The sequence below is a fragment of the Aethalodelphis obliquidens genome, unplaced genomic scaffold (assembly GCF_003676395.1).
Source record: "Aethalodelphis obliquidens isolate GAN/ISIS:26980383/991018 unplaced genomic scaffold, ASM367639v1 scaffold123, whole genome shotgun sequence".
In the NCBI taxonomy this organism is placed as follows: domain Eukaryota; kingdom Metazoa; phylum Chordata; class Mammalia; order Artiodactyla; family Delphinidae; genus Aethalodelphis; species Aethalodelphis obliquidens.
The window spans coordinates 1,319,981-1,334,824 of record NW_020838067.1 but is presented as its reverse complement, the minus strand read 5'-3'; the positions used below and the strand labels follow the sequence as shown (position 1 = coordinate 1,334,824).

Below are 14,844 nucleotides of genomic sequence, written 5' to 3'. Positions count from 1 at the left end.
TGGCTTGTAAAAAGTTGGCTTTATTTGTCTCTTAGTCACCTTATCTCAGTTATGCCGTTTTGGCGTCCACAGTGACAGTCCCCTGAAAGCTGGGGTCAGCCCCACCCCGCCCCCCCGTGACCAGTGACTGCAGGGCAGGAGCCCGAGCCACGCAGTGGTCAGAGGCTGCAGCAGGGCTGCAGGGGCGTCAGGTCTCCGCTCGGGACTGGGTCGGACAAGGCCACGCGTGGTACGGTGGGAGCCCTGGCCTGGGGTCGATGGGCTGTGGGCCCATCTGGGCTCTGCCGCCAACTTGCCGGGTGGTGCTCGGCAAGTCTCTTCTTGTCCCTTGGTTGGCCTGTCTCCCGGGCAGCACAGCCAATGAGGTCTCAGAGCCCCTGTGGACTCAGGCGGGTGCCAAGCTGGCCACCTCGACTGGCTCTGTGCTTTGAAGGCCGCTGTGCACCGCTGCTGGTGGGGTCTGCTTTCTCCGCGGGGCAGGGAGAAGCCCTCAGGCTGCGGAGCTCACCTCTGCTGTCTCTGCAGCCAAGCGCTGCTGGTCCCCGAGAGGGGCCTCCCTAAAGGCCTTAGGGAAGGTTCTAATTCCTAAGGTCTAGGTCACCTGTTATTGCAAACAGTTTATCTTAGACATAATTGTGAGTCTTTTCATATCAAACATGGGTGAAACTTGGCAAAAAAAAAAAAAAGCTCTCTGACCCTGATTTCACCATAGATCTAGGGCCTGGGCCCTCGTCTCTGCTGGGCAGTTTTGGTGAAAGCAGAGATCAGAGCCATCTCGTCATTTACTTCGCTTGCGTTTGGTCCTAAGCACAGTAAAAATGTTCTAAAAAAATACCAGTGGAAAGTCTTCAGCCTAGAAGGTAGCGTCTGAGGCCAGCCACAGCGGAAGGGACACACCATGGAGAGCAAGTTCAGTGACAGCGGGAGGAACTGGACAGCCAGCACCTCAGGGTCCTCCGCATGATGTCCACTAGCTCGGCCAGGCTCGACTATGCAAAGCTGTGGCATCGTGGCCCGGCTCCACCACTGAAGAAAGAGACGGCACAGCCAGGTCAGCCAACAGGCACAGGCAGAAAGATGCACAGATGGGCCAGGGGTCTTCTGGAAAATTCGTGCCTTTCTTTTGGAAGAAGCTCTGTCCTAAAAAACAACTTTTAAAAGGGAAAACAATTGTGTCTTCCAGAGAAACCGTTTTAAGCCAGATGTTCCCGCCTGACTGTGAAGGGGACATGCCAGGGAGCAGCCCACACGCACCGGAAAACACATGACCTGCTCCCAGGTGCTCGCCCTCCTGCCACCTGAGACGGAGACATTTCAACAATGTTTGTGCTTCTAACCAACAAGACATTCCCTTCGAGGGGGAGCAGCTGAGACCACTGCAGTCGCCGACAGCACTGAGAGGTGCAAAGGTTAACACAAAAGTGACGTGGACACCGGGGACAGTCACTTCTGGCGGTCAGCTGGGTAAGACCTCGCTTCTACAGTTCTGTTGCCAATGCCAGAAAGAAAAGCAAAATTGCAAATTGAAAAATTTCTAGCACTTTAGAAAGTGGAATGAAAGAATGGGAAATTCAAACAGGTTATTAAACCAAAGTCCTCAGGCCACAGCAGCACCCCCGAGACAGCGCCCACAGCGTGGCTTCCTTGTTCCCTTCTTGGCCATCGTGGAGCATGCCGCCTCTGCCTGGTCCAGGGGCCACGGCTCAGAACAGAAGGGCCCCCATGCTGCCGACCTCACTCTGCTCCTTGACGAAGATTTCAAAGTACTGGTAGATGATGGTAACCGCAAGCAGGATCCCGGTTCCAGACCCAATGGCACCCAGGAAGTCAGCCAGCACGGAGAGGGCCCCGATGCAAAGCCCACCGAAGGCCGCGGCCGTGGGGATGTACCTGGGGAGGGAGACGAGTCAGCCACGTGCCGCCAGCAGATCCCTCCAGCCTGGCCTCCCTCCCCCAGGCTACAGGAAGGGAGGGGCAGTTGACCTGTCTTACCTCTGAGTTAGGAACCGGACTCCTTTAGGGGTCACTCCGTGGCCCCCATAAAGTCTCGTCTACTCACACCTTAATGGTCTAGACTAAGCCTTGCTGTCCAGTAAGTGGCCACACGAGTCACATGTGGCTAGTGAAATGGGACCAGTCCAAAGCAGGTGTTGAAAACATCACACGAGATTTTGAAGATAGGAACATAAAATATCTCATTATGACTTTTCTTATGTCAATTTGAAATGAGAGTCTGGATATATTGGGTTTAAATACAATGTATTCTTAAAATTAATTTCACCTGCTTCTTTTTGCTTTCTTTTTTATTAAGAGATAACGGACATATAACATTTTGTTCATTTTAGGCGTATCTTTTTACCTTTTTAATGTGGCTACCAGAATGCTTAAAATTTCACATGCATCTTGCATTATGTTTCTACTGAACAGCACTATAAATTCTCTCAGCTTCAGAGAATTCTTGAGGGAATGAACAAAATTGCCCAGCATCTCTGATAGGGATCAGAAAATGATCTGGCATTTGCCATACTGACTTGCGGTGGAGGCGAGCGAGCTATGGTCCCCAGGACAGACCTGGTCCTGATTACAAAACCTGATCCTGTAAACAGACTTCTACAGGAAACCATTCACGTTCATCCAGCAATGGTGGAAGAAATGAGTTGAAATAAGTTGGCTTAAAAGTCTAAATAAGACACTCACTACGGCTAACCCAGCTGCCCAAGAGGCAGCCCCACTGTGAGGGGAGAGGCCTGCAGGCTGCAGTGCTCTCCTCACCCCCACCTTCCCCCAGCGGGTCACCAAGTGCCGGCGGCCTCTCCTGTGTCCCCAGGTTACTGCCCCACCTGGCCCCCAGCACCTCTGCCCAGACTCGCGATGTCCGCCCTGCCCCCCCACCCTGACCGGTGGGTCTCAGCCTCCAGCACTGACCTTCCGAATACTGAGCCCTCCCTGCGCTCTCTGCCAGCCTCCCTAGGCTCACCTGAACTCGGACACCCCTGCAGAAGCCTGACGCTGCCCGCCTCCTCCTGGAGGGCCCCCGCAGGACCTGCCTGCAGGACGCTGCCCGCAGGAGGACGGCGAGGTCCCACGCGGTCAGCCGCCTCAGCAGCTGCCCCCGGGCGGCCACCTGGACACACGCTCTGTCTCCCCCTGTGTGGCTGCCTCTGAGGAGAGGTGCCGCGTGCGCTCATTTGCTCTGTCCAGCATCGATGAGCCTTATTAGCAAGCTCATTGATACTGGAAGGCCCGGGGAAATGTGTCAGCCGGCCAGCACTCACCGGTTGAGTTCGTGGACCATGGACGTCTCTCGGTGGCCCCTCATCACCATCTGCTGCTCCTTCAGCTGCTTTGCAACCTGCGTGATGCCCACCAAGGACAACGTTCAAGTTCAGACGTGGAGTTGAGGGCCAGGTAGACAGTTCATGGTGGTACCAGCCACAGACTCCCCTCCCCAGCACCCTAACAACAGTGGTGAAGGTAGCTTTAAAACTGCCACAAAGACGTCAGATGAGAAAGTCTAGTTTTAGTTTGGCTGCAGCTCTGCAGGCGAGCATGGATTCATTTACCCTGGGCTCCGTCCACGGCCACGAACGCTCTGGAACCGGCCCTAATGAGGACAAAGCGCTGCGTGCGTTCACAGGCCACCATCCCAGGAGGGGGACAGGCCGAAAGCCCTGATGCCACTTGCAGGAGGGAAACGTCGGTCCCCAGCTGGCCCCCCCCAGAAGCGGTCGCTCACACTCACGTCTTTGGCAGAGGAGCCCGAGACTTCAATCCACGTCTTGGAGAAGAAGGCGCAGGAGCCCAGCATGAACACTATGTACACGACGGCATGGACGGGGTCTTCCAAGACGGAGCCGAAAGACTCGGGAGGAGACAGGTAATAGCAAAGGCCGCCAACGGGATAGGCGCGTGCTGGGCCGCCAGAAGAAGTGTCCTGGGAGGATTCGCGAGAGCCTGTGAGTGCCGTTCCCCACCTCAGCAGCAGGGCAAAGACACTTCTCAGCAGGTGGGAAAGAACAGCTTTGCCCAAGTGCCCACAGTGCAGGCTTCTTACCGAAAAGAAACCTTCCCGTGAGCTTGTAATAGGTACAATTCGAAAGCATCTCTGGGCGAAACATCTGGCTTCTGAAGCCGCTGTACTTACCGACCAGGTGCCCAGCAGGCTGACCAGCAGGTTGCCACTGAAGCGGGCGGACAGCATCTGGGAGATGACGTAGAGGTTGGATACGAGGGCGGACTGCAGGATGATGGGGATGTTGGAGGTGTAGAAGAGCTTGATGGGGTAGGTGTTGTACTGGCCTCGGTAGCGGGCCGACTTGATGGGCAGGTCCACACGGAAGCCCTGAGAAGCCAACAGAGCCAAACACCCTCACTGCCTCACTCCAGCCACGTGCCAGGCGTGCCCCCAGGGAGCTGCCCCGAGCGGCGGTGCCCAGGGCCTCACACCCCCTCCCCAGCCAGCACTGCACTTGGGGGCACACCGACAGAAGGGTCCCGACAGGCTGGCTTAAAATGCCCCTGAGCACAGCACAGTGTTTCTGTCAAAAACAGACAAAGCCCACCACGTGACAGCCACATCTACGGGGAATACGCCGGAAGTTCCGACGGGCGCTCCAGCGCCCTCCCCGTGCCCCGACCCCGTGCCCCGACCGAGGCCAGACAGGGCCTCCACGCCCTCGCCTCACAGCCAGCACGGCCACCTTCAGGGTGTTCTTTGTCATTACAGAAAATCTAAGCTCTTCTACTTTCCCATGAACATAACCGCTCCCTCTGAAACCCCTGGAGAAGAGAAACTGTTTCCTTTATGTACTTTTTACAATCCCCCAGTGCCTAGAACAGAGTTCAGAATATAGAAGATTTAAAATAAAATCTTAACGATCCGACCCCAAGCCCGGGAAGAGTTAGCCTGTCATTCACCAGGCGTCGGACTAACAGTCTTGGCTGAAGGAACAGATGTGTTCGGGCCTCAGCACGTGGTGGTAGAAATACCTCTTCACAAGCATTAAACTGCTTCCTCAACTGCTTTCCCTTCTTTTCTTTTCAATAAATGTCAGGATACAAAGCGGCTGATCAGAGAATACAAAGACCAATCCAACTACAGAAAAGCAACGGGCAGTTCAGGTCTCTCATTCAGAAGCAAGTTACACAGACTCACAACGTGAAAGGTAAGAGGTCTCAGGAGGATGAGGATACTGCCTAAAAGCACCTACAAACTTTGGGCAAGACAGCAGTGAGGTTTTAGGCTTTGATTACTTTTCACTTCTCTTGAGCTATAAGACCTTGAAAAAAAATCTTCTCTATTTGCTGACAGTCCCAACCCAAAGGAACATGGTTTCAGAAACGTTATATCTGCCTCAGCTGTGTTAGTTCAGCCAAGTGCCCGTGATGCCATGGAACCTGCTCCTTCAAATGCCATTTCATCATTTCGGTGCGACACGATGGGTCACACTACCGCTGGGGTGTGGACGTGGGACACGCACACCAAGGCCTTCTGAACCTTAAATGCAGACGTCAAAACTCCCCAGGGTTGGATCTGAACGCACCTGGAAGTAGATGACCACGGCAAAGACAAAGATGGTGGCGATCAGATTCATGAGGTTGGGGAGATTCTGGCGGTAGAACGCCTCGCGAAGGGCTCGGACCTTGTCCGTGCGTGTGGCCAGCAGGTGGAACAGTGCAATGATGGCGCCCTCAAACTCCATTCCTGTTACAGGAGAAGGTAAAGGAACAAGCAACTCAATTTGGCTCTAAGCTTCCTAGTGGCCAAAACCGAGAGGAGATGGAATTAGTTCTGTGACTCACAGTGCCTGCTCCTATAACCACAGGGACACAGTGAGGGCTCTCAGCCCTCGTTTGTTTCTTCTGTAGAGATTTCAACCTGCAGAAATAGGCTATTCTGCCTCTTTGAATTAACCGATCTTATTTTTTTGGCTTGTGAGTCAATGGCCACCCGACGTGTGGAACAATCAACTGCAAAGTCCTAAGAGCAGGGTCTGCTCACCTCCAGCCGAAGGGGTCCTGCCTGAGGAGGGGCTCAGAGCTGCCTAACCCACATCCCTGGGGACTCCCGGGCAGCACAGCCCCCCAGCTCTGGGGAGTTGGCTGCCCGGACAAGGCGGGCTTGGGCTCTCTGCTCCTCACATCGACGGCCAAGCAGGAAGGACAACACGTGCGCCTACCACACAGCCGATCTCTAGTGGAGTTCACGCCCTACCACAAGAGGGTGCCCAGGGATGCAGGCCAGCAACAGAGCCAGGAAAACACGGCCAGGAAGCAGAGCGAGCTCGACAGAGGCCCAAGGAAAAGAGCAAGAATGGCCTTCTTTGGTCTGGGGACCTATTTTTAGTCTCACTAACGAGATTATGTGGTCTCTGCAGGTCAGGGCCTCTGTTTCCAGCATTCACTTCAAAGAAAAATCAAATGTGCGTGAATCTTTCTCATGGGACTCTTTTGAGTGAATAACATATTTAGTTATGTTATATTTAGTAAGTCATACGTCCCTGAATGTTTAGAACTTTTCATTAAAAACATCCTCTGTAACAAGATTTCCTTGGCACTCTTTGTGGGCATTAAGATAGAATATGCACATTCGCCAAGCATCTACTGTGAGCCAGGCATCACACAATTTCATGTTATTTCTCATTGAATCCTGGCAACCAAGGGCACAGTCAGCATCTGAACCCGGCTCACGAGCACCAAAGTTCCTGCCTCTTTTACAAAGTTGCCCTTTACATGACCAAGTGTTTTGGTTCAGTGATTTCATTTTTAGAAACTTATTCGAGAGCAACTGTCAAAACATGTAAAGATGAACATATGAGGATGTTCACCATCTCACTGCTGTAATAACAGCAAAGGCTGGAAACAACCTAGACGTCCACCAGAGGAAGGCGTGTTGAAAGAACCTGCTTCATCTTTGCAGTGAAATCCACGCTGAGCTCAGAAAAGTGAGGCAGGATAACGTACTCTGGCAGGGCGAACGTCTACGACATACTCTTAAGGTGAAAAATGCAAGTTACATACCATCATGAGCATAAACCTGTGTTTTAAAACACTTTACAGATGCACGGAGAAAAATCAGAAGAGATGTACCGATGGGACCCTGTCCCCAGGGTCTCACCTCGGCCGGTGTTGACAGTGGTGGGGCTGAACGCCTTCCACACGATGGTCTCGCAGATGTTTGTGGCAATGAAGAGGGAGATCCCAGAGCCCAGGCCGTACCCCTTTTGCAGAAGTTCATCCAAAAGCAGGACAATTAGGCCAGCAACAAAGAGCTGTGAATGTTAAAAAACAGAGGTAAGGAAACGCAGAGACGCACTGCTGCTCCCCACGGCGTGGTGCTGTCCCTCCCCAGGAACTGGCTTCTCTGCTGAGGGCCCTGAAGGCTGAGGGGACACTGGCTGGTGGAGGCTCCTCTGTGAATTCAGAAGGGCAAACACAGGGCTCGGGCTTCTTCTCAGAAAGAGTTCCTGCTACGCTCGATTCAGATCTGTTGTTTGGCAAGTGTGGGTGTGAGGGCGCCTCAGAAGGGGGTGCTGGCCTAACCTTACCTGTATGGTGATCAACAGGCAGATCCCAGCACCCATTTCAGAAGGGTCTCCGTACATCCCTGTCATCACATACACGATGGACTGGCCGATGGTAATGATCATGCCAAACACTAGAAATGAGAAGAAAACTGTTCTCAGGCTGGGCCACCACACGGTCGTAGCGGAAACACTTCCCAGGCACCAGCTCCGTGCCGGGCACTGGGAGAACAAAGGTGAAGACGACTGACCCTGCCTCCAAGGGGCTCGTCCAGGAAACACTCAACCACCGCACGGTCAGAGTGACAATAATACACAATAACTGAAATGTGTGCAACAAAAGCGCGTGAGCTCTTTAATTCCACCTCCTCCTAAATTCACTTCCCTTCGGTGATGAGAGGAGGGAAAGAGTTGAAGCATGACAGACCTGCTTCTTATGACAGCTGCTGAAGACAACACTCAGAGGCACCCCAACCTACAGCCCCCATGCTCAGGTCATCAGGTAGCTCGGGTTCTGGGAGAACCACTTGCCCAGGCCACCTGACAGGCTTGTGCTTCAGGTCTGAGTCCAGGGCACAGAACACTAGCTGGGATAAAGTAATCCCTTCCCAGTTTGTTTAACGTGTTAATTAAGGAAAGAACTCACAGTGCCACCAAATCACTTAGCCCACTTCTCCTGCCACAAAGCTCTCCTACGGGACGTTCTCTTTTTAGTAGATGGTCTTGTATCCTGTATCATTCACTGCACTTCATTGTGATGCACAATGGAATCGACTCATGTTTACCGAGTCCACGATGCTAGATGGATCTCTTAGTATGGGACTGGGCTTCCATTTCGGCTTTTCTGCTTAGTTTGCCAAAAAAATAAAATTTTACTCCAAAGTGCCTGTCAAATATAGTCCCTATTTGACTTCTTAAGAAGTGCTCAATAAGACTGAATTCTTAAGGCAGAAAAAACAGCAGAGAAAAGCTAAAAAAATTGTCCAAGACCAAAGAGGAAACAGCTGATTTTTACTTCTGACAAATAACACATATATATATTTAAAAATCCTGATTTGTGTCTGAAACTGACAAGTTTAAATTAGATTACTCTTCCTTACTCAACTCTTTAACCTACTAACTTAAGATGTGTAAAACATGCTGGTATGGAAGAAAATATGACTGGGTAGGAAACTGCAAATATCACTTCCTAATTAATATATGTCAGTTCACAGTCAGGCTGAACTTGGTGAATTCTGATGACTGGTCATTGTTACCAGTGCCGCTTATTATTTACTACTGTGCAAGTATCATTATTATCCCCATTTTTATAGATGAAGAAACTGGGACATAAGAACTGTCATCTAACATTGCCCCAAAGTCACAGAGCTGGTAATTGGCAGAGCTAAGTTGAGAGGACCATCCTTCCCCTAAGGTGAATCCTTTTAAACTCCCAGAAAAAAGAAATACAACCCTTGCCAGGTAACTACTACATGCCAGGCACTCAATGATGTTTTACACACATTATTCAAATGAATTCTTCCAACAGCTCTGAAGGAGACATTATCTCCTTCTAAGTGCTAAGGAAACTGTGGCCGTGGAAGGCGACCTCCCTGGACCACGCAGCCTCGGGGCACGACACCTGTCCCCTGCCTTGTCCAGCGGCCCCAAATGCTCTCTGGCTAACACAGGCCACAGAGCCAGGCCAGGCAGGGCTGGCGGGCCACGGAGGTTACAACCCCCTCCCCCGAAAACCAAAAGGACTTCTGATGCCCCAAACTTTGCAGCAAATTCAAATTCTCAACTACAGACATCTGAACATCATTCAAAATCTCACTTACACTTTTGGGCTCCGTTGAAGAGGGCTCGGTCTTTTGGGGTATCACCAACTTCAATTATTTTGGCGCCAGCCAAGAGCTGCATGATGAGGCCGGAGGTGACAATGGGAGAGATACCCAGCTCCATCAATGTGCCTTAAGGAAAGGGGGAGGCAAAGTACAACCGAAGTTAGCATGGAGAAGCAAGACATTATTAAGAAAATGAATGAGCGAAACTGGACTGTGTGCCCCTGATACAAACCCAGTGTTTCAGTTTGCCAGCAGTATTTAATCCAGAGAATAACCCCCCAATATCAGCAATCAGAGGGTAATTCAATTCATTCTGTTCAGTCTGCCCGGTAACATCTTATTCTGTTTAGGGAATCACATGGCATTTAAACTGATCGCTGCATTTAAATTCGCCGTAAACAGATTCATGCTGTTGTACAGAGATAAGAAAGGTTCGTCTCTTCATCAGTTAATAAAAAAGGATAACACTCAAATAATTTCCAGAGTCTGGAAAGGAGGCCAGTACAATTCTATCTAGTTGTGAATAAACCTCTATTTCCATTATGCTAAAATGGGCTACACTTCCAACTGATTTGGAACTTAATTTGAAACGTATTTTAAAAATGAGTTAATCAAAAGCAGTTATCAGCATAAGCATTCAAAATCCCGCCTCACCCCAAGGAGGTAACTGGTTGGAGTATACAATACACTGTTATATATTTATTTTTTTTGCACATGTATATGTAACCTGTAGATATGGAAAAGACGCAGCTGAGAAACAAATTACATATTCTAAAGAACGTTATCAAAACAGGAGACAGGTAGAAATGTCATCATTTCAGCTGTTTAAAAAGCATTCTGGTTTTTCCATGTTTTAAGAAATTCTCTATGATGTAGACTTATCTTGCTGTTACAGGTTTTGTACTGCATTCAGAGCAATTCTGAATAGGACGACGTGCCTGGGTGCTGAAGCTGGCTTTTACTAAGGCTGTGTTTCAGCACAGCACGCTCTGAACCCTTTGTAAAGCCAAGGCCTGTACTTTAACTGAAGGAGGCCAGTGAAGCCCACACCGTACAGGGGATGCAGAGGGCCAGTCCTACCTCTGTTAGAGGCGAGGATCACTCTCATCCAATAGAAAGGGTCGGCTGAGTCTGAAGACATGATTCCAAACAGAGGGATCTGGAAACAAGCAGAGAGCAGCCTGCACACTCGTCTCCGGCCCCTCACACCCCCACCCCGACACTGGAACACCAAACGCGCGCTCACCTGGCAGCACACCAAGAAGATGAAGAGGGTGATGGCGGTCCATAACACTTTCTCCTTAAACTGAATCTACAGAAAAACAGAGCCAATTAAGGCAACAAGTTATCTTCATAAGTAAATTAACAGAAACAGCCTCTGATCAGACCCCTTTCTCTGCTCACCAGAGGAGCCCTCAACACTCCAAACCACGCACCAAGCGTAAGTACATGTATTGCGTGCTTTCTACGCACAAGGCACAGATGCAGAGACCTTCATGTGCATCATCTCATTTAATCCTCACACCACGGAACATTATCTTATTATTTTCCAACAAGAAAACTGAATCTTAGAAAAGCTAAGTAATTTGTCCCAAATCCCACAGCTGTAATGGGTTTGACTCCAAAGCATGTGCTCTTAACCATCAGCATGAACAGTTTAGGATCAGACCCAAGATCAAAGAATGTTGCAATAGAAAGGGATTCCCAAATCACACCCCCCTTTATAACACATGAGCAATGACTTCTCATTTGAAAAGGTTTTGTACCTGACAAAATCTTTGTTATTCTGGAGTCAACTAATTTGCAATCTGTGATTGTTTCTTTGTGTATTCTCCATGGATTTAGGGTAAAAGAATGTAATAAACACTAGAAGAGTGAAAGAGAGCTGCGTGTTCAACCTACTCACTAACTACTAGTAGCATCTGTTTAACTTTAGGATAGGTGACTATTCAGAGTCATCTTATGATGACCAATGAGCATCATTAGGGAAGTTGAGACCACCTGCCCAAGGCTCCTCTGCTCTAAAACCTAAGTGTCTTCACTAGCACCTGCTGCCTGCACAGCAAGAATGGCTTTAAAGGGCTTAAAAAAACACACAGCAATTATCGTGTGGACTAAGGATCTTAACATGGAAATACCTTGTGAGCAACGGTACTAAATGGACAAAATCGTGTTCTTAAAAAACACTCTTTTAAGCTGCAATCTGAATGAGCATGGAGTCGAAGTCCTGGCTCTGTGGTCAGCATGGGGCCGCAGTGCCTCCGTGTTGACCACTGTAGACAGGCCTCAACAAGACAAGCACACAAAGGCACAGATACTCCACGCGAAGTTGGGGTGAATTCACAGAACCCGTCCTCTGGTCATCTGATCCCACCAAGAAATCAGGAGGCCAAGGAGGGCAACACCACGTCAGGCTGACCAGTAACACAAGAAACTTGTATGGAAATGACTCTTTATGGGAAAAGAGTGGACAATTTTTACAAGACTCCTCATTTTTAAATAACCAAGTCTCCTCTCCTGGATGCAGCCAAATTCAACAGCAAAACATCCAAAACTGTTTATCCAAGTCTTGTCACTCTACCTCTTACCAGCTCGCCATCCACCTCCATCTCCTAGGCCAGTCCCATAGTTCACTCTCGACAGCAGAAGCCCCTCCACCGCTCTCACCCTCTACCCTACCCCAGAGCAGTTTTCTAATCTGTCCGGCTCCTAGGGCTCCCACTGCTCCCCACCCATCCTTTCCAGTCTATCAACAGTGAAGCACATCTAACACCCCCCGCCCCACCTCAACTGGTTTTCTCTGCCTTAGCGCACACTATATTTCTTACCCTAGAATTCCTTTCCCTTCCTTCAAGGACACTTCTATTCCTCCTTCAAGGCCGCCATCAGACATCATGTCTTCCAGGGTTAATCCCTTCTGGAGCCACTGCTGTACCCTGCACATACTGCCACTGCTTCATGCACCACGCTCAGCTACAAGGCCAAGGTCACACAGCTATCAAGAGGCTGTGTGAAGGGTGGGTGGGTCCCAGGCGCGCCTGCCTCCAGAGCCCCGCCATTTCTACCACACTGAGGGCACACACACACACAACTTTGCATGTTAGCCCGTCAAAGGCAGCACGTATGTGGGGCAGATGCAAAGAACGTGAGGACAGAAACGTATTCCTATTAATTCTCTGTAAGAACCCAATGAAACTTTTCTTCACGGTTTCATAGACTGACTTACACTGGCAACACTGTCTCGGCCTGAAACTGTGCAGCAGCAGAAATTCTGATAAAGATTCAACACAGCTCTACATCTCTACCTTTCCATGTTTTAATGCACCTGCTGTAAAAGCAGGGGTCACAAAATGCCCTTTTTCTCAGCAAGGTGACGGCCCACGGAAAAGGCACAAACTCGACCGTACAGAGTAAAGTGACTGCTCTTAGCTCCTGGTAGCAGCTGGATCCAAAAAGCATCTCCTAGAAGAAGGACCCGCCCACGATCAGCTTCTGCGGGAGCTGCAGCGGGAAGGAGGCGCCCAACCTGAGTACCTGAGGCTCTCGAGGCGTTACTCACTCAGGCCGGGATCCACCTCGGGACAGAGCAAACCCGAGGCTCTGCCCGCCCGAGTAACTTCCACGGAGGATGCTCCCATCGAAGCTCGGCGGCTCGGTGGAGGCTCCCACCAAGCAGGCCACCCGGACCACTCTCGGGGGAAGGAGGCGTCCACTCGGCGTGTTGGGGCCACTTTAACGGGGTGCAAGCAGTTTCCCCAATCCTTCCCCGGACTCACCTTCCGCTCCGGCTTCTGAATTTCGGGCAGGATGACACAGAAGGGCTTGATGACTTCCAGAAACTTGACTTTGGGGGGAAGAGACAAGAGTAAAGTTAGGGCTGGAGGACGCCGCGCCGCCCCGGGAAGCCGTCCGCGGGGCCAGGTGGGGCAGGGGCGCGGGCCGGGTGGGCTTCACGGCCGGAGGAGCGAGGTCCCGCCCGCGCCGGCCGCGTCCGGGCTGCCCCGAGGGACTCACTCGCCATGGCGGCGGCTGCTCGCCTCCGGGTCGGGCTCCAGCTCCGGCTCCGCTACGCTCCGACCGCGGCTCCGAGGCCGCCTGTCCCGCTCTGGAGCGCCGCGCCTCGCCGAGAGACACGTCAGTGCTAGCGCCCCGGCGGCCGCTTCCGCTTCCGCTTCCTGCCACGCGCTTCAGCCGCGCGCACCGCCCACGCCTAGACCACAACTCCCGGCCTGCAGCTGGGCCGCGCGGGCTGTCGGAGGGAGGGCCGGAGAAGCGGGGCGGGGCGGGGCGGGGCGGGGCGGGAGGGGCGCGGGGCACGCCGGGACGGGGTTATGCGCCTGCGCAGACTGAGCCGCGAGCGCGGGGCGGGGAAGCTCAATGGGACGCCGGCTTCACCCAGTTCCTTTCACGGCACCGGTAACTTGTTGCGCAGGTGTAGACAGTGAGCGCCTTGGGGCCGGCCTATCCCGGCGCCACCTCGGTGCCCGGAGCCCAGCAGGTGCGCGGCGCGGGGCCGACGGACACCCCTTTGAGGGCTCCTTGAGCGAACCTGGGGCCGGTCGGGGCGCTGGCCCCGCCGACAGGGGGAGGGGATGAGGTCGTGGTCAGGAGGCCCGGGGAGTCCAGGGAGGCCTCCCGGAGGAAACGTCCCGGGGGAGGAACTGTTGCGAGCACGGCAGCCGCTGTGCCTGCCCGAGATCTCTAGGGAGAGGATTCCTGCTTGGCTGGAGCCGGGGCTGTGTGAAGGGGAGGGATAAGACTTAACGTTCTTGGGGCCGGTGGGTGGGGCGAGGGGTGCCAGACGGGGCTTTTGAAGTTTATTTCCGAGGCACGTGTGATCACAGGTGGCACGTGATAGGTAATCTAAGGGAAGAGACCTCGTGCTGTCAGCATCTAGAGGAGGTGGGCGCCGCTGCCTGGGGTTAGGGGAGGTTCGTGGAGCGCAGTCTGGAGCTGTACCAGTCGGAGTTGGAGATGCCGATGTGGCCAGATGCTTTGTGCAGTATTAATTTAGGGATTGCTGTTTCTGTTTTTCCTTTCCCTCCCATTTCTAGCAGGTAGCCAGGATTTGTAAATCTTTGCCTCAGGATATTTTCTAAGACGGGAAGTCCTTTTGTGCAAGCCTAACCTATGGGTGGAAAATTCAAATGACTGCAGGAGGCGGGCAGGAACTTCAGTGAAGTGACCCAGGTGTGGCATCGCTGGATATGCATTCCTCACATAAAAAGAAAGTAAGCACGACTACTGTCACAGGGCTGATTCTGAGATGCAGCCCCATCTTGCCATCCAGGACCCCTTCTTAATCTCTTCTGGAGTTTTGACCAGAAGCTGAAACTGGCAGCCCTTCGACTCAATTCAGCAGGTAGATCAGAGCTGATGTTTAGCCCATATGCACCCTGCACGATACTGATGGTGAAAATATTGAAATGCTTCATGGTAAATAGTATCATTGTAACTGTACAATCACAATTAGCTAATGTAAATTTTCATATAAA

At 51.8% G+C, this 14,844-nt stretch overlaps 1 protein-coding gene and 1 long non-coding RNA gene across 2 annotated transcripts; one reads left to right on the top strand and one right to left on the bottom strand.

The window, feature by feature from the left end:
- Positions 1-13,493, bottom strand: SEC61A1 (SEC61 translocon subunit alpha 1). The gene is made up of 12 exons (XM_027098499.1): positions 13,364-13,493; positions 13,126-13,193; positions 10,596-10,661; positions 10,430-10,508; positions 9,344-9,475; positions 7,548-7,657; positions 7,118-7,271; positions 5,544-5,704; positions 4,145-4,342; positions 3,743-3,934; positions 3,276-3,352; positions 1-1,890 (listed from the first exon to the last, which is right to left on the bottom strand). The coding sequence occupies exons 1-12, from the start codon at positions 13,368-13,370 to the stop codon at positions 1,704-1,706; spliced, it is 1,431 nt and encodes a 476-aa protein (XP_026954300.1). The 5' UTR covers positions 13,371-13,493; the 3' UTR covers positions 1-1,703.
- Positions 13,494-13,679: 186 nt separating this feature from the next.
- Positions 13,680-14,576, top strand: LOC113615697 (uncharacterized). Its single transcript, XR_003431088.1, has 2 exons — positions 13,680-13,847; positions 14,407-14,576. It is a non-coding gene; the product is annotated as an uncharacterized LOC113615697 (long non-coding RNA).
- The last annotated feature ends 268 nt before the right edge of the window (positions 14,577-14,844 follow it).

Coding starts and splice junctions, on each gene's coding strand:
- SEC61A1 (XM_027098499.1), bottom strand. Junction 7,658..9,343: donor CTTCAACGGAGCCCAAAAGT/GTAAGTGAGATT, acceptor TCTCATTTCTAG/TGTTTGGCATGATCATTACC. Junction 3,935..4,144: donor GCCTGCTGGGCACCTGGTCG/GTAAGTACAGCG, acceptor GAATCCTCCCAG/GACACTTCTTCTGGCGGCCC.